General features: G+C 35.4%; 2 protein-coding genes across 4 annotated transcripts in view; one reads left to right on the top strand and one right to left on the bottom strand.

The window, feature by feature from the left end:
• The window catches only part of LOC127876905 (high affinity cAMP-specific and IBMX-insensitive 3',5'-cyclic phosphodiesterase 8B-like), a 140,868-nt gene extending 120,407 nt beyond the window's left edge, over positions 1–20,461 (top strand). For both annotated transcript variants that reach the window (XM_052422412.1, XM_052422411.1), the window contains exons 15-20: positions 5,622–5,752; positions 10,913–10,999; positions 15,519–15,657; positions 16,120–16,293; positions 17,081–17,210; positions 18,757–20,461. In XM_052422412.1, coding sequence (XP_052278372.1) covers positions 5,622–5,752; positions 10,913–10,999; positions 15,519–15,657; positions 16,120–16,293; positions 17,081–17,210; positions 18,757–18,968 — 873 coding nt within the window. In that variant the 3' untranslated portion in view covers positions 18,969–20,461. The remainder of the gene's footprint in view (positions 1–5,621; positions 5,753–10,912; positions 11,000–15,518; positions 15,658–16,119; positions 16,294–17,080; positions 17,211–18,756) is intronic.
• The window catches only part of LOC127876904 (high affinity cAMP-specific and IBMX-insensitive 3',5'-cyclic phosphodiesterase 8B-like), a 406,208-nt gene that overhangs the window by 164,022 nt on the left and 219,481 nt on the right, over positions 1–22,705 (bottom strand). The gene's annotated exons all lie outside the window — the stretch shown is intronic.

Genomic DNA, 22,705 nt, shown 5'->3' with positions numbered 1-22,705 from the left:
TTTGTATGTATGTATGTATGTCACATTCTTGCCTCTTGTGTTACACCTGCAGCAAAGTGTACTTGCGTAGGTTGGGTTTCCTTGTGTCTGAAGTTTTTGTTTGCTTCTCTAACCTAAGGCATATTATACTTACATGTGAGTTTACCTGTGGAAAAATGGTTATGAATAAAATTGTAAGGCATTTAATGTTGTTATAGATAGGAAACTTTGTGAGCTATTTCATAAATAGGATTGTGAAGGAGTTAAAAGTCTATGTAACTTTTACTAAGTCTGTGTAATCTAAAGTAACTTACATTTATATGTCCTGTCTATTAGCAATGAATACAAAATAAATATGTGTGTTTCACAGTTAAACGTGACAAATGTCATATTCACTATTGTAGATATATTTGTAGATATATTAGTAAAATGTCCTAGTTTAGTTGGCAAACAAATGTGACACAGCACTGGTTCTAGTCCCAGGAAACAGACTCGAGTGCATTTCAAATAAGCCTTAGGCTTTCGATGCAATCGAGCTAAAATAAATAGGTTTAAACTAAATGTGACACAGCAGCTATGAGGAAATAATCTTTAAATAGTAAAGATTGGTGGTATAAAGATTGCTGTAGAGCTTATAATAATCTTTTGATCCATTGAAACCTTCAATGATAACTGATCTAACGCTTCACTGTACGTTCTCTGTGTTGGGTGCTATAAAGCAATTGGGCCATGCAAAATTGTCTTGTTACAAATTGTGAAAAATCCATCACATGACACTTATTACTGCTGCTTCAAATTAGTTATAGTTATTTGTTTAACCTGTTACCACTTTGAGACTTTTTTGACACTTTTGTAGTATGTTTGAATGTTTAATTTAAAGACCTTCCTAACTAGATTCAAGTTTTAAAGGCTTCATTTCCAACCCTGAGATACTGATGAGCAGCAAATAGCATAAAACCTGAACAGACTGTGAGTTACTTGCAGGCTGTTCTGGTTTTATGCTGTTTGCACAAAGCTATTTTCACTTTGCTTCTAAGTGAGAAAGGGTTAAGAGATTGTTTGTAGGTCATTGTAACTGATTTAATTTTATGCTCCCCCAAAATTTTTGGGGGGGAGCATATAGTCACCGCTTCATCTGTCCGTCCGTCCATGTGTCCGTCCGTGCACAATTCTTGTCCGGGCTATTTCTGAGCAACTAATGACCGGAATTCATTGAAACTTTATGGGAAGCTTCACTTCCAAGAGGAGATGTGCAAATTATCAGCGAGTTCTGGTCGGTTGATTTTTCACAAAGTTATGGCCCTTTGAAATTTTCCATTAACTGTACATATAGTGCAATTCTTGTCCGCGCTATTTCTCAGCAACTAATGACCGTAATTCAATGAAACTTTATGGGAAGCTTCACTACCAAGAGGAGATGTGCATATTATCAGCGGGTTCTGGTCGAATGATTTTTCACAGAGTTATGGCCCTTTGAAATTTTCCATTAACTGTACATATAGTGCAATTCTTGTCCGGGCTATTTCTCAGCAACTGATCACTGGAATTTAATGAAACTTTATGGGAAGCTTCACTACCAAGAGGAGATGTGCATATTATCAGCGGGTTCTGGTCGGATGATTTTTCACAGAGTTATGGCCCTTTGAAATTTTCCATTAACTGTACATAAAGTGCAATTCTTGTCCGGGCTATTTCTCAGCAACTAATTACTGGAATTCAATGAAACTTTATGGGAATCTTCACTACCAAGAGGAGATGTGCATATTATCAGCGGGTTCTGGTCGGATGATTTTTCACAGAGTTATGGCTCTTTGAAATTTTATATAAAAAATTCTTGTCCCCCCCCCCCAACTACTGTGCCCTCAAGACGTTTCCTTTTATCTGAATATTAGTGCAATATTGTGACAAAAAAAACAACCTTTGGGGAGCATCACCCGTCTCCAACGGTTTCTTGTTAGTCATGTTTTTAAAATTATAACATTGTCAATTTTTGTAAAATTATTAATTAGTTATCATTTAAAGTAAATTCATTAAAATGTGATCAGTTGAAGTAAAAATTATGTTTTGTTCTACATTTAAATAGCTAGCCTTCTTTTTCACATTTTTCTGTAATTCTTAAAGAACCACTTGTGTTCTTGGTTTGATGTTATGTATAAGTTTCCACTGTGTGTCTTGAAAAAAAGTTATATCTGAGTTTGTTAAACATTTTGGTGAGCACCAAATGACTGGAATTTCTATGAATTGAACCAATCGCTTCTTTTCATATTATGGCCTTTTTAAATGTCTTAATTCACAAAACTGCTGTGAATGACCTTGTGTTATACCCAAGTAGAATTTTTTAGATATTCTATTTATGTTAAATCCACAGATTTTGATGAACACCAGGGTAAATATGACATTTTGAAGCAATATGCACAAGTTATTGTGATTGCTATATATCAGGACGTGCGGAGAATCTTTGAGTTGAGAAACTGTATTGTTACGTTTTCCTTAAGGATCTTTTTCGAATTGAGGACCTCACATGATTAATATACGCAGGGGTGGCGATATCAAATGTCCGAGTTGCCCGAGTCGTACATTTGCTTGTCTGGGCAACTGATTTTTTTCAATTAAGTTGTCAGTGGACAACAAGATTTTTAAAAGTCGCGTCCAGGTATACAAAAATACATTGTATTAAAGCAGTAATTAAGTTTTACAAAACCGGATGTTGACATGCAATGACATGATTGTCAGTGCTATTTGCGGAGCAATCAAGCTAAAATACGTGCACTTTCCTGCGCAGTGATCTCCCTTATTCTAAAAGAGACCGGAAGCATGCCGCATTTTCAACATTCGGCCAGACTGTTAGACAGTGTACAAACTGTTTTTTTTATTTTTAAAATCAGACGGAAATAAAAAGTATCAATCTAAGATAATCAAAACACGGTCTACCTTGTTATTTAAGACGACTTTAATGGTAAAGATGAAACTTTTTTTTTAATCTTCAACAACAGAGCAGAAACCCAAAGCTTTGAGCAGCCCACCTCCCAAAAAACTAATATGGATTATGATAAAAAATATGATCTAAGTAAACGCACCAGAACTTTTCAAGAAACTTGGCTAACAGATTTTCAATGGTTACCAGTTTATATAATCAAATTGCTAACAGTAGCGGAGCCTCAGTCTGATGAGGTCCACATATTGGACTAAGTTTAATTTGTTAAGATTACAATGTATAACACTAGCTTCGCAAGATTTAAAGTTTGAGAAAGTCTTTATATTGTTTTTAATATACTGATATAATGAATGTACCATTGGAATACAATTATAAACAAAACAAGCAAATCATACTCATTTTTATATATTCCACATTATTTAACATTAATCAATAAATGCGTTTATAATTTATATAAACATTAACGGGCAAGTGTAGTTCAGCAACGGACAAGTTAAACTTCCTAAATGGTTGTCCGTGGACAAGTATAGTTTTTTGAGATTTCGCCACCCCTGATACGGATTTACTCGTTTCTCATTCGGATCATAGGCATTTTTCTTTGATTATTTGCTGCAAGAATATAATTGAATATCATTGTGAAAAGAGCTCTCAGCAGGAATCTCTGGAAACAGGTTTTTTCTGGATAATTGGTTGTCAGGGAAAAAAATTGAACTTGCCTAAGCGGGCATATCTAACCTATCTGTGATTATAAAAAGAAGAAATATTTGTGCAAGCGAGATGTTTATACACTTAATTTGGCTCAATGACGTCATTGGCTACAGAAATGGGGAGCAGGCATAGAGTATTCAAGGAAACATGTGATAATTGGACAACGGCAAGTCAAATCAGATGTCCTCGGGAATGTCTTTTTTGTGGGGGGTTTCGTGAAATTTAGAGTGCGTAATTATTGGCTGGGAGCACTTACAGAGACATTATTTTGTACTTTGCCTTTAATTTTCCGAGATGTGGTTTTTAGATTGAAAGACCTTGTTAAAGTTATGCTATTAACATAAAGGACATTAAGTAATTATTGACAAGAGCTTGGCAACATGTAGATTTCTGAGAGACAAGGGTGTATTGGTCAAGAAATTAATAAAGTTAAAAAAAATGTGCTTGTCATAGAAAAAATAACTTTGCAAAGTGTGACCTTTCAAAGCAATTGCACATATAATTGAGTCATGTTCTGAGAAAACTGGGCATAATGCATGTGCGTAAAGTGTCGTCCCAGATTAGCCTGTGCAGTCCGCACAGGCTAATCAGGGTCGACCCTCCCTTTCCGCTTTTATGACATTTTTTGTTTAAAAGTAGTCTCTTCTTAGCAAAAATCCAATTTAGGCGGAAAGTGTCGTCCCTGATTAGCCTGTGTGGACTTCACAGGCTAATCTGGGACAACACTTTACGCAAATGCATTATGCCCAGTTTTCTCAGAACAGGACTCAATTATATACATTATCTTGATGTGAGAACTGAAGTAAACTAGTGTAGGAATGACCACATTGTACACCTTTTTTAGCGCTTTGCTTATCACAAATTGTAAGGCTTTCCTACTGTTACCTACAGTATTGTGTTACACTGTCTGACAGTTTGTGGTGCGGTCATTTGTTAGCTTGTAACCACCCTACAGGCCACTTTTTTAAAAATCTGATCTTAAAGAAACTTTTTCAGAACGTTTATGCTGACAATAAAATTAATAGACTCTTGTTTATACCTTTCCTACATTATCATACTTTTTATGTCCCCCACTATAGTAGTGGGGGACATATTGTTTTTGCCCTGTCTGTCTGTTGGTCTGTTGGTCTGTACGTTGGTCTGTTGGTCTGTTGGTCTGTTTGCGCCAACTTTAACATTTTGCAATAACTTTTGCTATATTGAAGATAGCAACTTATATTTGGCATGCATGTGTATCTCATGAAGCTGCACATTTTGAGTGGTAAAAGGTCAAGGTCAAGGTCATCCTTCAAGGTCAGAGGTCAAATATATGTGGCCAAAATCGCTTATTTTATGAATACTTTTGCAATATTGAAGATAGCAACTTGATATTTGGCATGCATGTGTATCTCATGGAGCTGCACATTTTGAGTGGTGAAAGGTCAAGGTCAAGGTCATCCTTCAAGGTCAGAGGTCAAATATGTGTGGCCCAAATCGCTTATTTTATAAATACTTTTGCAATATTGAAGATAGCAACTTGATATTTGGCATGCATGTGCATCTCATGGACCTGCACATTTTGAGTGGTGAAAGGTCAAGGTCAAGGTCATCCTTCAAGGTCAGAGGTCAAATATATGTGGCCCAATTCGCTTATTTTATGAATGCTTTTTCAATATTGAAGATAGCAACTTGATATTTGGCATGCATGTGTATCTCATGGAGCTGCACATTTTGAGTGGTGAAAGGTCAAGGTCATCCTTCACAAGGTCAAGGTCATCCTTCAAGGTCAAACATCATATAGGGGGACATTGTGTTTCACAAACACATCTTGTTCTTTCTCTTTGAATTCCTGTTTTTCCAACTTTTCTGCAAATTTCTCTTATTATTCCTCCCATCTCTAATGCCAATCTTCCTAAGCAGACAATTATCGAGAAAAAATAAGCCAGACTTTGCCTGTAATTTTCATTATAATGGCATTCAATTGTACCAGAAAAAAATTATTGTTGTGTGTCCTTTTCAGGCTATATTTGACCCTATAGACGAGGTAGCAGCACTGATTGCAGCCGCAGTGCACGATGTGGACCATCCAGGGAAGAGCAATGCATTCCTTATCAACTCCCACAGTGACCTCTCTGTACTGTATAATGACATGTAAGTCTAGTACAAGAGTCATGCCAATGGCCCCAGTTGCATTCCTTATCCCCCCCCCCCCCCCCCCCCCGCAACGACATCTCTGTACTGTATAATGACATGTAAGTCTAGTACAAGAGTCATGCCAATGGCCCCAGTTGCATTCCTTATCACCCCCCGCAACGACTTCTCTGTACTGTTTAATGACATGTAAGTCTAGTACAAGAGTCTTGCCAATGGCCCCAGTTGCATTCCTCATCAAGCCCCACATTGACCTCTCTGTACTTTATAATGACATTATAGTTAAAGAGTCATGCCAATGGACCCAGTTGCATTCCTTATCAACTCCCACATTGACCTCTCTGTACTGTATAATGACATTATAGTAAAAGAGTCATGCCAATGGCCCCAGTTGCATTCCTCATCAAGTCCCACATTGACCTCTCTGTACTCTATAATGACATTATAGCTAAATAGTTATGCCAATTGTCCCAGTTGCATTCCTTATGAACCTCCATATTGACCTCTCTGTCACGTTCAATGGCATGTTAATGTTGTACAAAAAATATTGCAATCCCACCAGTTGCAAAAACATAAATCATTCCAGCTTTCTGTTTGTGTACTGAACTTTTTCCAAAGAATTGGAAACAATTGATGAGACTTTATAAGCCTGTGCTTGTATTAGGAACTTAACTATGGATCCATGATTAGTTAATAAAATTATTGAGTGGCAAGTATTTAATTGTCAGTTATTAACTCTTTCAGTGTTGGAACCAAATTTTGAAGGCCTTTGCAAACAGTTTGAATCCAGATGAGACGCCACAGAACGTGGCATCTCATCAGGATCCAAACTGCTTGCTATTCTGATAGTATTCTTTAAAAAAAATCGAAGAAAATGCTAATTTTAGAAATTCAGCAGACAACATTTTAGCAGACGACAAATTTCCCTGCATGCAAAGGGTTAATGTCTCTGCCTTATAAGCTAAGTTATTTTACTACCAAACAGAAATTATGTATCATACCTCTCTGCACTTTGTAATGAAGTAATGACCTGTAAGTCTGATACGATATGGAAGACAGTAAGTGTTGTACACTTGAACAGTGCAATATGTATTGAACATGGTGCAGTTGTTAGACCAGAATATCAATTCAAATGCAATCTCTTCCTGAAATTTTTATAATTAAATATTGCACATAAATGTATGAGTTACTCCTTGAAGAGAGTGTTAAAAGCCTTGCTCTGTCCGGACAAAATTGACATTGACAATATCAGAAATTTGATTAACGGCGAAGATCAAAGACCTTGTTCCAGATCGAAGGACATTCCGGCAGTTAGATTGGACTGTGTTATGTTAAGTGATACATAGACACACCTATTTTGCTAAGAGTTCAATAATGGTTTTTGGTCTGTGTTGACATTTATTTCTGTTTCATAAGTTTCTTTCCCAAAAGAGGATGGTAGAGTTGTTAGCATACATGTGCAATGTTTTGTCAATATTTAAGGAGTGCATATATACTTCTGAAGGTAATTCTGTGTAAATTTGTCGTACATGTGTGCTATTTGATGTACACAATATGCACAAAATGTCACCTTACTCAATCTACTGCAATACTATTTAAGCCAAGGTAACGCGGCATGCTGTGTTTCAATTTTACAAATCTGTAGCCCAAGTAAACTCTATGCCTGGCATAGGCACGCACCTCACAACAATTATTTAATCTTACAAAAGGATTCCTAGCTCCTATAAAAATTTTGCTTTACCCTTTTCCACTTAGATACGTATTTTGAAGTCTCTTAGAAAGTTAAATTTAATAAAAGACCTTTCTTTTGAGATTTAAGTTTTAAATTCATTTCCAACCCTTAGATACTTATGAGCAGCAAACAGCATAAAACCTCAACAGACTGTGAGTTTCTTGCAGGCTGTTCTGGTTTTATGCTGTTTGCACAAAGCCATTTTTTCTTTGCTTCTAAGTGGGAAAGGGTTAATGCATATATTCAAGGTCAGAGGTCAAATATATGTGGCCAAATTCGCTCATTTTATGAATACTTTGGCAATATTGAAGATACCAACTTGATATTTGGCATGCATGTGTATCTCATGGAGCCGCACATTTTGAGTGGTGAAAAGTCAAGGTCATCCTTCAAGGTCAGAGGTCAAGTATATGTGGCCAAAATCGCTCATTTTTAGCTCGACTATTATATATGAAATATATAAAGTGGAGCTATCCTACTCACCCCGGCGTCTGCGTTAGCGTTAGCGTGCAAATGTTAAAGTTTTCGTACTACCCCAAATATTTTTTTTGTCCCTTCACATATTGCTTTCATATTTTGCATACTTGTTTACCAACATGACCCAACCTATAAACAAGAGCAGAAAACTCTATCAAGCATTTTGTAATAATTATGGTCCCTTTTCCACTTAGAATATGCAGCAATTGTTAAAGTTTTCGTACTTCCCCATTTATTTTCATTGTCCCTGGACATATTGCTTTTATATTTTGGCTACTTGTTTACCAACATAACCCCACCTATAAACAAGAGCAGACAACTCTATCAAGCATTTTGTCATAATTATTGTCCCTTTTATACTTAGAATATGCATATTATTGATAAATCTATGTTAAAGTTTGCGTACTACCCCAAATATATCCTTTGACATATTGCTTTTATATGTTGCATACTTGTTTACCAACATGACCCCAACCTATAAACAAGAGCAGACCACTGTATCAAGCATTTTGACATAATTATGGCCCCTTTTATACTTAGATAATTGAACATTTTGCTTAAATTGCCATAACTTCTTTATTTATGACCACATTTAATTATTACTTTGACAAAACAACACTTACCTTAATACCACAATGGATTCCACCCAAACAATACCCAATGCCCCTACCCAGAATCCCTCCCCCCCCAACCTCTCCCCCCCCATTTTTTTTTAAACATCATCTTATAAATTACCACACCCCACATTATACCCCCCTCTCACCCCCCCCTTCCCCCCCCCACCCCCCCCCATTTTTTTTTTTTAAACATCATCTAATAAATGACCACATCCCACATAAAACCCCCCCTCTCACCCCCCACCCCCCAATTTTTTTTTAAACATCATCTAATAAATTACCCCACCCCACATTATACCCCCTCTCACCCCCCCTACCCCCCCCCACCCCCCCCATTTTTTTTTTTTTTTAAACATCAACTCATAAATTACCACACCCCACATTATACATCCCTCTCACCCCCCTACCCCCCCCCCCTACCCCCCCCCCCCCCAAAAAAAAAAAGATTCATATTTATTTATTTTTATTTTTGAAAGATCGTCTAATAAATTATTGAATATGAACAATATCCCCATGATGGCTTACGTTATACTGTCAAGCACTCGAATAGACAAGCGCGCTGTCCTCTGACAGCTCTTGTATGAATACTTTGGCAATATTGAAGATACCAACTTGATATTTGGCATGCATGTGTATCTCATGGAGCCGCACATTTTGAGTGGTGAAAGGTCAAGGTCATCCTTCAAGGTCAAAGGTCAAACAAAAAAAACCAAAAAATTCAAAGCGGCATAGAAGTTGACATGGTGTTTCTTAAAAACACATTTTTTAATATTGAAGATAGCAACTTGATATTTGGCATGCATGTGTATCTCATGAAGCTGCACATTTTGAGTGGTGGAAGTTCAAGGTCAAGGTCATCCTTCAAGGTCAAAAAAAATAAAATAATTTCAAAGCAGCGTTCTCATGAAGCTGCACATTTCGAGTGGTGGAAGTTCAAGGTAAAGGTCATCCTTCAAGGTCAAGGTCATCCTTCAAGGTCAAAGGTAAAAAAATAATAATTTAAAAGCGGCGTTCTCATGAAGCTGCACATTTTGAGTGGTGGAAGTTCAAGGTCAAGGTCATCCTTCAAGGTCAAAAAAAAAAAAATAATTTCAAAGCAGCGTTCTCATGAAGCTGCACATTTCGGAGTGGTGGAAGTTCAAGGTAAAGGTCATCCTTCAAGGTCAAGGTCATCCTTCAAGGTCAAAGGTAAAAAAATAATAATTTAAAAGCGGCGTTCTCATGAAGCTGCACATTTTGAGTGGTGGAAGTTCAAGGTCAAGGTCATCCTTCAAGGTCAAGGTCATCCTTCAAGGTCAAAGGTAAAAAATAAATAATTTCAAAGCGGCGTTATCATGAAGCTGCACATTTTGAGTGGTGGAAGTTCAAGGTCAAGGTCATCCTTCAAGGTCAAGGTCATCCTTCAAGGTCGAAGGTCAAATAAATATTTCAAAGCGGCGTTCTCATAAAGCTGCACATTTTGAGTGGTGAAAGTTCAAATTCAAGGTCATCCTTCAAGGTCAAAGGTACATTTATTTATTTTTAAATTCAAAGAGGCGCAATAGGGGACATTGTGTTTCTGACAAACACATCTCTTGTTATGGTATTTGTTTGTTTAAAGAAAGTCTCTTAGTAGCAAAAATCAAGTTTGGGTAGAAAGCATTGTCTCTGATAAGCCTTGTGGGCTGCAAACAGCTAATCAGGGATGACACTTTACACACATGCATTAACCCTTTTCCACTCAGAGTAACTCGCAGTCTGTTCAGGTTTTATGCTGTTTGCTACTCATCAGTATCTAATGGTTGCAAATGAAGCCTTTAAAACTTTAATCTAGTTAGAAAGGTCTTGAATTAAATGTTGCTTTCTAAGGGACTATAAGTGCATCAAAATATGTATCTTAGTGGTAAAGGGTTAAGAATCTTTCCCCTCACATATAGGCCTCTAGATCTCCAGGCTTCATACTGTGAACTGTTTGTTTCATTGATTCAGATTGTAGGCATTTTTGTTCAAGGCTTGTTTGTGAATGACATTGTACACAGCTTCATTAATCAGTGTCCAGCCATAAAAAGCCCGTTCATTGCACAGTAGTTTGACTTAAAGTAGAAGTCACTGATTTTTGTCATTGTATTCATGTTTCCAGGAAATAAAACAAAGCAAATGTTTTATATTCAAAACTTGTACTCAAATGTATTTTATTATTTAATTTGAATGTGTGTAACACAATCAAAATAGTAAAAATAACTTTCCAAAAATGAAAGCAATTCCAATTATGTATTTTTTCAGTTATTTTTCAACATGTAGCTAAATAAGACATCTCAATCAATGAACCAATCTAGTGTTTTGATATTCTTGCAGAGCTGTCTTAGAAAATCATCATGCTGCCCTCACCTTCAAACTGACTGCTAGAGACCAGTCTGTGAACATCTTTAAGAATTTAGACAGGTAACACAGCATTTATAGAATAAGATGGTCGGATTAAAGTTCATGCAATAATTAGCAAAAACTCAGTGAGTTTTTACAACTACACTCACTTCTGGTGCCATTTTGAACCCTACAGGTTTTACAAGTACCTCATGGGTAACATAGATAAGAAATGAAGGTAGCACACAATTTCTACATATAATATCACCGATATCTGTTTATGAAGCATTATATTACAAAACAATAAATACCAATAACATTAACAATCAAGTGTCTATGGAGTTACATGTGTACAGCATAAGGAAACATTGTGATGTCAATTAACATAAGCAGAAATGTGATATCTAACCATTGTATATCAGGAGGTTTGTTTAAAAAAATCAGATAGCAGATTCGGTCGGCAAAATGTGATTTTTGGACAAGCAATCCCATATTCTTATATAAAAATTCTTGTATGAAAGTTTTTATATGAAAACATTATTTTTTTTAAGAATTCTTATATGAACATGCTTATATGAATACTTACAAGCCTGCTTATATAAATACTTACAAGCCTGCTTATATAAATACTTACAAGCCTGCTTATATGAATACTTACAAGCCTGCTTATATGAATACTTACAAGCCTGCTTATATAAATACTTACAAGCCTGCTTATATAAATACTTACAAGCCTGCTTATATGAATACTTACAAGCCTGCTTATATAAATACTTACAAGCCTGCTTATATAAATACTTACAAGCCTGCTTATATAAATACTTACAAGCCTGCTTATATAAATACTTACAAGCCTGCTTATATAAATACTTACAAGCCTGCTTATATAAATACTTACAAGCCTGCTTATATAAATACTTACAAGCCTGCTTATATAAATACTTACAAGCCTGCCTATAAAAATACTTACAAGCCTGCTTATATAAATACTTACAAGCCTGCTTATATAAATACTTACAAGCCTGCTTATATGAATACTTACAAGCCTGCTTATATAAATACTTACAAGCCTGCTTATATGAATACTTACAAGCCTGCTTATATGAATACTTACAAGCCTGCTTATATAAATACTTACAAGCCTGCTTATATAAATACTTACAAGCCTGCTTATATAAATACTTACAAGCCTGCTTATATGAATACTTACAAGCCTGCTTATATGAATACTTACAAGCCTGCTTATATAAATACTTACAAGCCTGCTTATATAAATACTTACCAGCCTGCTTATATGAATACTTACAAGCCTGCTTATATAAATACTTACAAGCCTGCTTATATAAATACTTACAAGCCTGCTTATATAAATACTTACAAGCCTGCTTATATAAATACTTACAAGCCTGCTTATATAAATACTTACAAGCCTGCTTATATAAATACTTACAAGCCTGCTTATATGAATACTTACAAGCCTGCTTATATAAATACTTACAAGCCTGCTTATATAAATACTTACAAGCCTGCTTATATAAATACTTACAAGCCTGCTTATATAAATACTTACAAGCCTGCTTATATGAATACTTACAAGCCTGCTTATATGAATACTTACAAGCCTGCTTATATGAATACTTACAAGCCTGCTTATATAAATACTTACAAGCCTGCTTATATAAATACTTACAAGCCTGCTTATATAAATACTTACAAGCCTGCTTATATAAATACTTACAAGCCTGCTTATATAAATACTTACAAGCCTGCTTATAAAAATACTTACAAGCCTGCTTATATAAATACTTACAAGCCTGCCTATATAAATACTTACAAGCCTGCTTATATAAATACTTACAAGCCTGCTTATATAAATACTTACAAGCCTGCCTATATAAATACTTACAAGCCTGCTTATATAAATACTTACAAGCCTGCTTATATAAATACTTACAAGCCTGCTTATATAAATACTTACAAGCCTGCCTATATAAATACTTACAAGCCTGCTTATATGAATACTTACAAGCCTGCTTATATAAATACTTTCAAGCCTGCTTATATAAATCTAAGAATCGAATCAAGCCCACATAGCCATTTAAAGTTGTAGACCTTAAAGGCTCTTGCTAATTTTCATCAATGCAGATTATGCATCTGATAGATATCACAGCCAGTGACAAATTAAGTAGATTTCTGGAATTAATTTTATGTTATTGATTAAAACCAGACATTTTCAATTGACTTTATAATCTTGATAGAGAATCTCGTTTGATTGCTACTAGATACACCATGAATGTCGACAATAATCTTGAAAAGCTGCGAAAACGAGGAAAAGACATTCATAAAACCTGCCGCCAAAATGAGATTTGCCTATCAAAATTCTTTATCAGCTGCATTGTACAAAAAAATAAAGATTATCTTGGCCAATAGGTGATGACATTTTTGGTCGCCATATACTCAAATAATACTCTATAGCTTAAGACTTGGTATTTTTAGTAAAACTTTTAAATTAACAACAACACAAAATAAAGGTTAAATATATTGGCGGTTGTCAACTGAGTGACAAATAGTGTATATGTTTTTGCTGAAAGAAATTTGTTAAAAATGTTCTTTAAGGTTTGGATTTGAATAAAGCCTAGATGCACACTAGAAAGGAAAGGGCATTGGCTATTTAGCAACAAGTTTGCTTTGGTCATTTCTCTGATGTATTCTTTACATTGACAACAAAGGATACAGTTGAAAACTAATTAAAGGGAAAGAAAGACTAGTAAGAAAGAAACATTTCTAAGGGTTTGACTTCATTTGCCATTTATGATTTTGTCACACAAATGATCAAAGCATGCTATGATCAAAGTCATCAGATTTCATGAATGTTTTGCATCAAGCTGTATTTTTTAATGTTTTTTTTTTAAATTAAAATAAGTTATTTTATTTACACTTAAATATGCTCCATTGAGTCATATTATAATACCAATTAATAAAGTTCTTATTTATTCGTTGACTTAATATTTTTTTTATTATTGAAGATCAGACAATTGTATTAGGTTTTGTCCTCAGACCAATGGTGCTGTACAGTCTTCAGACCCATAACAAGGCCATCATCAATACAATTAATTGATAAAATTGAGCAGCACTCTCTGAAAACTGGGCTTGATTCATGTGCATAAAGCGTTGTCCCAGATGAGCCTGTGCAACACTTTCCTCCTAGATGGATTTTCATTTAGAAGAGACTGTGGAATGCGCAGGCTAATTTGGAGCAACACATTTACGTGCATGCATTAAGCCCCATTTTCCCAGAGCATGGATCAATTATATTAAAACAATTCTGGTTTACTGAGCTTGAAGCACTTTTTACCGTAATGCATGCGTCAGCAGTATAATGACAATACATCAACTAAAGCTGTTGATCCTCATTAGTTCCTTGTTATCTCTTCATGCAGACATTCTGTAGGCGTTTTAAGTACTCGCGTACCATGGCTTTATATAAGATTCAGTCTCATTATAGGATTTTCTGCTGAATGTTTAGTTAGATATTCTAAAAATTATCTGTACGATTGCTTTTAACATATTTGAAGATCAAAGATTTTATTCTGCATTTTCAAGCTCTCATGTTTCAATATTTTTTTTGTTTCAAAGTGTCGCTATTGCATAATGTTTGTTTACCGAGACATATTAAGATTTGAGCATGAAATAGTTGCATCTTCTTAAAAAGTCTATATTATGTTCAGTGCGTTCAAATTCATCCCTTTATAGTGCAAATACTTAGAAATACCACTCTTGACAGTAGTGATAATATAAAACATGCACAAATGGGCGGCGGGCGGGCAGCAGCGTCCACAGCAGTGTCCGCTCTGTTTTTCAAATAGTTTTCATCCCATCTTCACCAAACTTTGTCAGAAGTTGTATCTAGACAATATCTAGGTCAAGTTCAAATATGGGTCATGCTGGGTAAAAAACTAGGTCACAGGGTCACTTAGTTTCTTTCAAGGATTTAGCATGGTGTCCGTTCTCTAATTGAAGTAGTTTTCATCCGATCTTTACCAAATTAGGTCAGAAATTGTATCTAAATGATATCTAGGTCAAGTTCAAATATGGGTCGTGCCGGGATAAAAACTAGGTCATGGGGTCACTTAGTGCATTACAAGGATTTAGCATGGTGTCTGCTCCTTAATTGAAGTAGTTTTCATCCGATCTTCACCAAATTTGGTCAAAAGTTATATCTAGACAATATCTTGGCCAAGTTCGAATATGGGTCATGCCGGGTCAAAAACTAGGTCACGGGGCCACTTAGTGCATTTCAATGATTTTGCATGGTGTCCGCTCTCTAATTGAAGGAGTTTTCATCCGATCTTCACCAAATTTGGTCTGAAGTTGTGTCTAAATGATATCTAGGTAAAGTTCTGCCAGGTCAAAAACTAGGTCACTTAGTGCATTTCAAGCATTTAGCATGGTGTCCAAAACCTTCAAAGGGCGTACCTTGTGACAGTTTGGCACTCTTGTTACCCTGGTTATACATTCAAATATGATTTAAGCCAATCTAAAAGAAACCCTATTGTATAATTGTTTAACTTTAAGACTTACCAAAATGTTTGGTTACCAGGGATACGTTCCGTCTCCTACGACAGAGCATCATTGACATGGTGCTGGCTACAGAGATGATGAAGCATTTTGAGCACCTGAACAAGTTCGTCAACAGCGTCGTGAAACTGACCCAGAAGGCAGAGGAGACTTCCTCATTGGTCTGTAAACTGGTTTGTGTATTCACAGTGAATAGACATGTGCATGGCTTAACCTTTTCCCACTCAGAGGCAAGGCAAAAAAAGCTAAGTGCAAACAGCATAAAACCAGAACAGACTGCGAGTTACTCGCATGCTCTTTGCTGCTCATCAGTATCTAAGGGTCGGAAATGAAGCCTTTAAAACTTGAATCTAGTAAGAAAGCTCTTTAATTAAATTTATATTTCTAAGAGACTACAAATGCCTAGAAATACATATCTAAGTGGTTAAGGGTTTAATGTATTTTTGAAAATCTGTGAAAGGTATCCTAGGAGCAGTCATGTTTGTGGGGTTGGGGTCATACGGAGAGCAATGTTTAATGAATAGAACAAGGTAGTGTTTCTGTGAATTAGATTAATACAATTGTTTTTGCCCAATAATATTATGTTAACCTTGTGACCCTGACCCCTGACCGGTATCTTTCAGAGTGGTACGGGTTCACCGGACAGTGCAATGATCCTGAACCAGCTGTCAACAACGGAGAACAAGACGCTGATCAAGAGGATGCTGATCAAGTGTGCGGACGTGTCCAATCCGTGTCGGCCACTCAACCTGTGCATCGAGTGGGCTCGCAGGATAGCAGAGGAGTACTGCCAACAGGTGGGTATCTATGTGTATTGTCTTGTATCGCTGGTATCTCTGTCTATCGTCTTGTATGGCTGGGAAAATAGGGCTTAATGCATGTGCGCAAGTTGTCGACCCAGTCGGCATACATAAATCAGTAATGACACATTCAGCCTAAGCTGGAATTTTAGTTTAATTGAGATTTCCTGTAAAGGACAATTCCAAAAAAGGCGGTAAGTGTCGTACCTGATGGGCCTGTGCAAACTGCACAGGCTAACCTGGGCCGACACTTTTAGCACATCCTTAAAAGCCACTGTACCTGGAACAAAGTGCTAAACCATGTCAGCCCTTAAACCTGTGCATCAAGTGGGCGGGCAGGACAGTGAAAGAGTCTTGCAAAGAGGTGGGTATCTATTTGTATCATCTTATAGGGCTGGGTGTATGCATATGAACCTTGCTCGGGGAGAATGGGGTTAAATTTGATACAACATGTATGCATAACGTATGATTGAAGGCTTATCAGGGACAACCGTTTTCGTCTAAACTGAATATTGGCTAAGAAGGGACTTTCTTAAAATAAAAAATACCAAGAAAGTGAAAAGTGTTGTCCCTGATTAGCTTGTGCGGACTGCGTAGGCTTATCTTGGATGACACTTAAAGGACATGCATTAAATCCAGTCTACCACGGATGAAGCTCAATATGTTATGATGTTTTGTTCCACCACTTGTATCCACTCATAGTGCTGGCTGTATAGAGAGTGTATCCACTTATTAGGCACAAAGAAACAAATAATTCTTACAGAGCCATATCATGTATTTGCAGACAGATGAGGAGAAGCGCCTCGGTCTGCCTGTTGTGATGCCAGTGTTTGACAGGAAGACGTGCAGCCTGCCCAAGTCACAGACCAGCTTCATTGACTTTTTCATCAAGGACATGTTTGAAAACTGGGATTGTGAGTACACACAGCATGCTGTCACGCTGTACCAATACCCATCCATTGATAGCCTGCAGAAAGAATGGAATATTTGTCAAACGTGTGGCTTATTGTCCCCTACCGGTGAAACCGGAGGGGACTTATGGTTTGCGCTCCGTGTGTCAGTTTGTCTGTCTGTCAGTCTGTCAGTCCGTCTCACTTTTCTGGATCCTGGGATAACTTAAAAAGTTCTTCATATTTTTTCATAAAACTTGAAACATGGACAGATGGCAATTATGGAGATTATGCACGTCAGTTCATTTTGTTCCTATGTCAAAATCTGTGGTTGCTATGGCAACAAATGTAAAAAAATTTTTACAAAATTCCTGACAATGGTGAAGTTTCACCAGCAGGGGACCATATTGCTTGGCAATCTCTTATTTTGAATGCTGCTTGTCAAGGATGTTTTAAGAGATGGGTTTGGGAGTATTTGCAGCTTGCTATTACACTGTTTTCACATCAGTCCATTCTTTGACTTAACAGCAAATATTCCTTAAACTTAACTTTTCTATTATCTAAAATATTGGTATATATTTCCACTGTTAGAAAATAGTATGCTGTTCCCATTCCATCAAATGTGTATTTTGCTAAAAGCTTACATAGTCTGTTTAACATTGCCAACTCTTTTCACAGTTTGCATTATTCATTATTACATGTGTCACCTTCATCACAAATCAACATTTGTACTGATTACAAAACAAATCTGTACTTGTTTAGTCCATCATTAGTTGTGTGTAAATGATTTTTTTTAAGATAAATGCACATGCATTATTCTCTACATGTCACATAGATACTTTGATTAATCTTTTGCCTAAATTATGTGGTAACATATAATACCTCAAAAGCATATATTTATTTAACCAGAAAGAAATTTAATAATTTAAACTAATATTCAAAATTAAAGATTTGCATGTTGGTTTGTGGGCCTCTTAGCAAGGACAGCATATAAATAAAACTTATGTTTTTGAAAGGTACAGAAAGAATTATTATAAATATCGCATTATAAAAGGCAATAAAAGGTATTCAAGTGAATGAACTTGTTATTTGATGTAAAGCAAACGATATGAGCTGGACTACTGTTACACAATGAGACTGTCATGGCAGTCCACTTCGATTTTCAATTCCGCCTGCAGTGATGTCTTACTGTGGTGTTTTTAAGCCTTATAATCGCTATGGTAACACCCCGCTTTAGGGCTAACCAGCCTGGTACTCTGTGTTTATCCCTAAGTGTCATTAAAAAAAATCTGACGAAAGGCTATGAGCTGAACTTTGTATTAAATGATCAGTTTCATGGATTTGCTTCAGACTATCAAATTTGCAACAAGAAGCACATTTGTATGAAAACTTCCCTGTGATCTGGGAGTTTTGTAGCGTTAATTACAAATTTTTCAGACATGTGTACAAAACTTACCAGTAATCTCCATATATGATAAAAGCGATAACACTAAGAATATTTTGTGTTATTATCTAAGCTTTGGTATTCATTTTTGAACTGTGTTCATTCAACTTCATTGTTCGGTTTCAGACTTCTGTGATATTCCTGTTCTTAAAGGACATCTAGAAACAAACTATGATTTCTGGAAACTTGAGGAAGAGTCTCCCACACATGACTATGACCTTTCAGTAAAGGTCGCTCAAAAAACCGCAGAGCATGAGAACGTTCAAAGAAAGTCTAGTGACAGTACAGGAAAATCTTCAACAGAAGACAAAGCCACTAATTCGATCAACAGCACATGAGGGATACTTGCCCAGTGAATACTAGTTTTAGTGAAATGAAAGTCACATGATGTGTCACGTGACGCTATACTGTGGTCATGTGATCTCTATTTTTTGCTTGTCCTCCCAAGTATGCTCTGAAAAGTCGGCCATTTTGTGAGGGTGTCTTCTTCAGTAGGTACTGACTCTGGTAACCATGGTAACCAGTGAGTGAGGAGTTCAGGAAAGTGGGTCATGTGGGCTTTGGTTTTCTGACTGCTGCTAAGGGCGTCATAAGTCTCAGGGTGATAATGAAAACAAAGAAAGGATAATATATAAGATTTTTTGTTAAGAAACTAATTTGTTTTGTTATGTGAGTAATAACTGTTGACTATTCCAAACAATTTCAATGAGTATGTGTAGATATTAAAGTTGTTATGGAACAAACTTTGTAGCGAGGTTTCTTGTTGTTTCTCAGGCGCATGATGTAATGAATGCGGATTGGGACTGTTACTTGTTGTTTCGTCAATGAAAATGAATCCTCTATTTAGCGAGGAACAAGTTGAAAATGTGTTTAAACATTAAAGAAAACAGTTGTGCTGAAATGTACAGTTGTTGTTATGAGTAAACTGCTGTTTTTATTACATGTAAAATACTATAACAATGTTATGATGTATAAAAGTATTTATGTTTGTTGACTACAGGAACTTTAGGATGTTTTGTTTTTATAATCCTGTACATAGTTATATTTGTTGTGAAAAGCAATCAGTCCAAATCAGTTAAAATGTCTCCTGTTGATGTAGTTGTATCATATTTGTATTGTTTTGCTATCGATGCCAGTTAATCATGTGACATGAGTGCAGCGGTTTGCATTTATACTGGGTGAGGGGGATGTTGCAGGTACTACATCGGCATTTACATTTTGCACAGAAAGCTGTTATTCTAAAGTGGAATCACATACTATTTCGATAAGTTGCCAGCTGATTTCTTATGTCCAGCAAAATACCCATGTATTGAAGTGTTCACCATTATCAGAATGTTGGTATTTCAAGTTTAATATGTATATATATTGTAACTGGAGAATTAAGTGATAGTGTTATCATGCACAAAACAAAAGTTTCTGTGGATATTTTTTATTTATTTCAATATTCCTGTTATATTATTTATGTTAATATGAGTGTTCATAATTGGCAAATTATCACTTTTATAGTTAAATGGCATTATTGCTTGACTTCTGGTATCGTAGTTTCTTCAAAGATTTCATCATGTTTTTAATAATGGTAAAATCAACTTCTGTATTGCCTAGCGTGTCAATGATTTTTTACCTGACTAAATGTAAGGTTAATTTTTGTGAGGTGAAAAACAATCATAACGAGAATCACTTAACATGTGGCAAGTGTTTTTCTACAAAGTTCCTGGATGTATTACATCTACGCACATCTAAAAGATGGTAAACGCAGTTAACATTCATATTGGAGACCCTTCTTTGAGAATGTAAATACCCAACAATGACTTGTATTGGTGAAACCAAGCTTGAAATATGTTGTAAATCTTTGACTAAAATATTTGAAAAATGAGCTACACAGTCAAATTATTATATTTGCAATAATTTTTACCTGTATTTAACGCCTTCCAAAACCTCAGGGGCGTTAACTAGAAAATACATGTATCGAGAATTATGAAGTTAATGTGCAAGATGCTAACAGGGAATTTCAAGAACAGACATGTTAGGCAATATCAGATTTTGGCTGTTGGCACCCTATCATGTCTTAATAATTTTGTGGAGAAAATGGCATTTCTTACATCATTATCATTTATTTATGTTTAAGAATTTATATAAAAAATCAATCATTTAATGAAATCCCTATTTGCAATATATACATGTGAAATGCGTTGCAAAGATTGTTAATAGATGAACAGATTATTTTCAAACTAAGTCTGGAAAATGTGTCTGTTGTTTTGTGTAAAAATGGTGTAATAAACATGTTTGCAAAAGTTACGCTATGGTTTGAATTTCAGGTACTCAATATGACGGTGATGAAGATTTTGCTAATCATGATTTCATGGGCTGAATAAATGGTGCTAAGATTTTCATCTTGCTCTAAAACATGTTAAAAGTAATGGCAACAAGTTTACTCTTATCACCTATTGTTCAGATATTGTTAACCCTTCTTCTTTTCATATTGAAATTATATTGATAAAAAAGTTTTAAAATAACAATACAGATATGTGTCTCTTGATTTTGCCCATTTATGCCTAGCGTCTAGAAAAAAGGCCTTGGCAAACAGCGTAGATCAGGGTCTGCGCTGTTTGCTTAAAGGAATTTCTGTAAGAAATGTTCTAAATATAGAAATTAATATACTTGACATCCCTAATTTTGGAAATAATCCAATTTAGAAGAATGGGAGAGTCCACTAGTCATAAATGGGTTAAGCATATGCTTGAGATGGGTAGTTAAGAACTTCAGATCATGTAGTATGTATATGATCCTCTTCATGCGAAATTAGGTCTAATGCCATATGCGGCCAGCTTGGCGGTAGCTACACTGTCTGTTAAAAAGTAACGCAAGGTTATAGTTTCATAATTAGTAGACAGGGTAGCTCCTGACCATACTACGTAGTTGTGCAGACTTGGCCCTGCATATGACATAAGACCTATTTTTGTATGATGTGGGTGTTAAGTTTTCGACTGTGATAGATTGGCTTGAAAAACATATATACACACATACAAATGCTGATTTCTTGGGGAAGGCATAATAAAACAAACATTTAAGCAGGTGTTCACAAATATGTATGTTTAAACTTTTAATGTTAGTTTTTGTTGAATGGGAATGTTAAATGGACATATTTAAACAAAATACTTGACATAAAGTTGCTCTTTAACTTTATCTATTATGATTATTGTTAAACCATGCATACAGTTGTAGTTTATATAATAATTTATTGGTGACTTTATTGGTGACATTATGTAAAGTTAATTGCTGTTAAAAATTCTAAATAAATGAGATTGAATTTTGATGACATTTTTTTTTTTTTTCAAAAATGTGTGTATAAGGTAATATCACCTAAGAAATTTACATACTGCGAACAGTATTTAACCATTTGGCTCTACACAATGGCACATTGTTTTTTTGCAATTCCTGTTTTGTAGATTGTGTCTTGAGCTTTAATCCAGTTACCAAAAACTAATGTTGTTCTAACATGCCATAAACAAAATTAGCATTTATAGTAATTTATGTAATTTGTGTAATCAGTATTTTTTTTCAAGTACCCTTATTAATTCAAACGTTAGCAAAATTAGAAATACAACAGGAGAACCAAAATCATGGAAACTAATGGTACAAAATCAGAATTTTCAGACTCTGATTATTTCAGTTGTAAAATTTTCTTACTCTGCGGTTAATGGTTTAAATGTTTTTATGTAATTTCCATGTATATTCAAATGTACGTTCAAATTTGCAGTTTTATTCTCGCATTTATTGTTTATAAAAAATGTATGATGGCCTAGAGAAGGGGATAAATGTGGTAAAAATTGCACAAATTGAAAGGGCAAATGTATAAAATGGCTATAACTGAGAGGTACTTGTTGAACTCTATGATGTGATGTCCTTATTTAACCTCATAGTGTACAATATTTCATATGATAATTATTATATAGTATATTGATATACATAGTATATTTTGTGTATATACAAAATGTATTTGTTTGTAATCGTAAAACAGATTTTGCCCTTTTTGGCAAATGTTCATGTAAATTGTACCTATGTTGTTTTGCTACAA

The sequence above is a fragment of the Dreissena polymorpha genome, chromosome 4 (genome assembly GCF_020536995.1).
Source record: "Dreissena polymorpha isolate Duluth1 chromosome 4, UMN_Dpol_1.0, whole genome shotgun sequence".
In the NCBI taxonomy this organism is placed as follows: Eukaryota; Metazoa; Mollusca; class Bivalvia; order Myida; family Dreissenidae; genus Dreissena; species Dreissena polymorpha.
The sequence above is the reverse complement of the archived record's forward strand: the minus strand, read 5'-3'. Positions and strand labels throughout refer to the sequence as shown.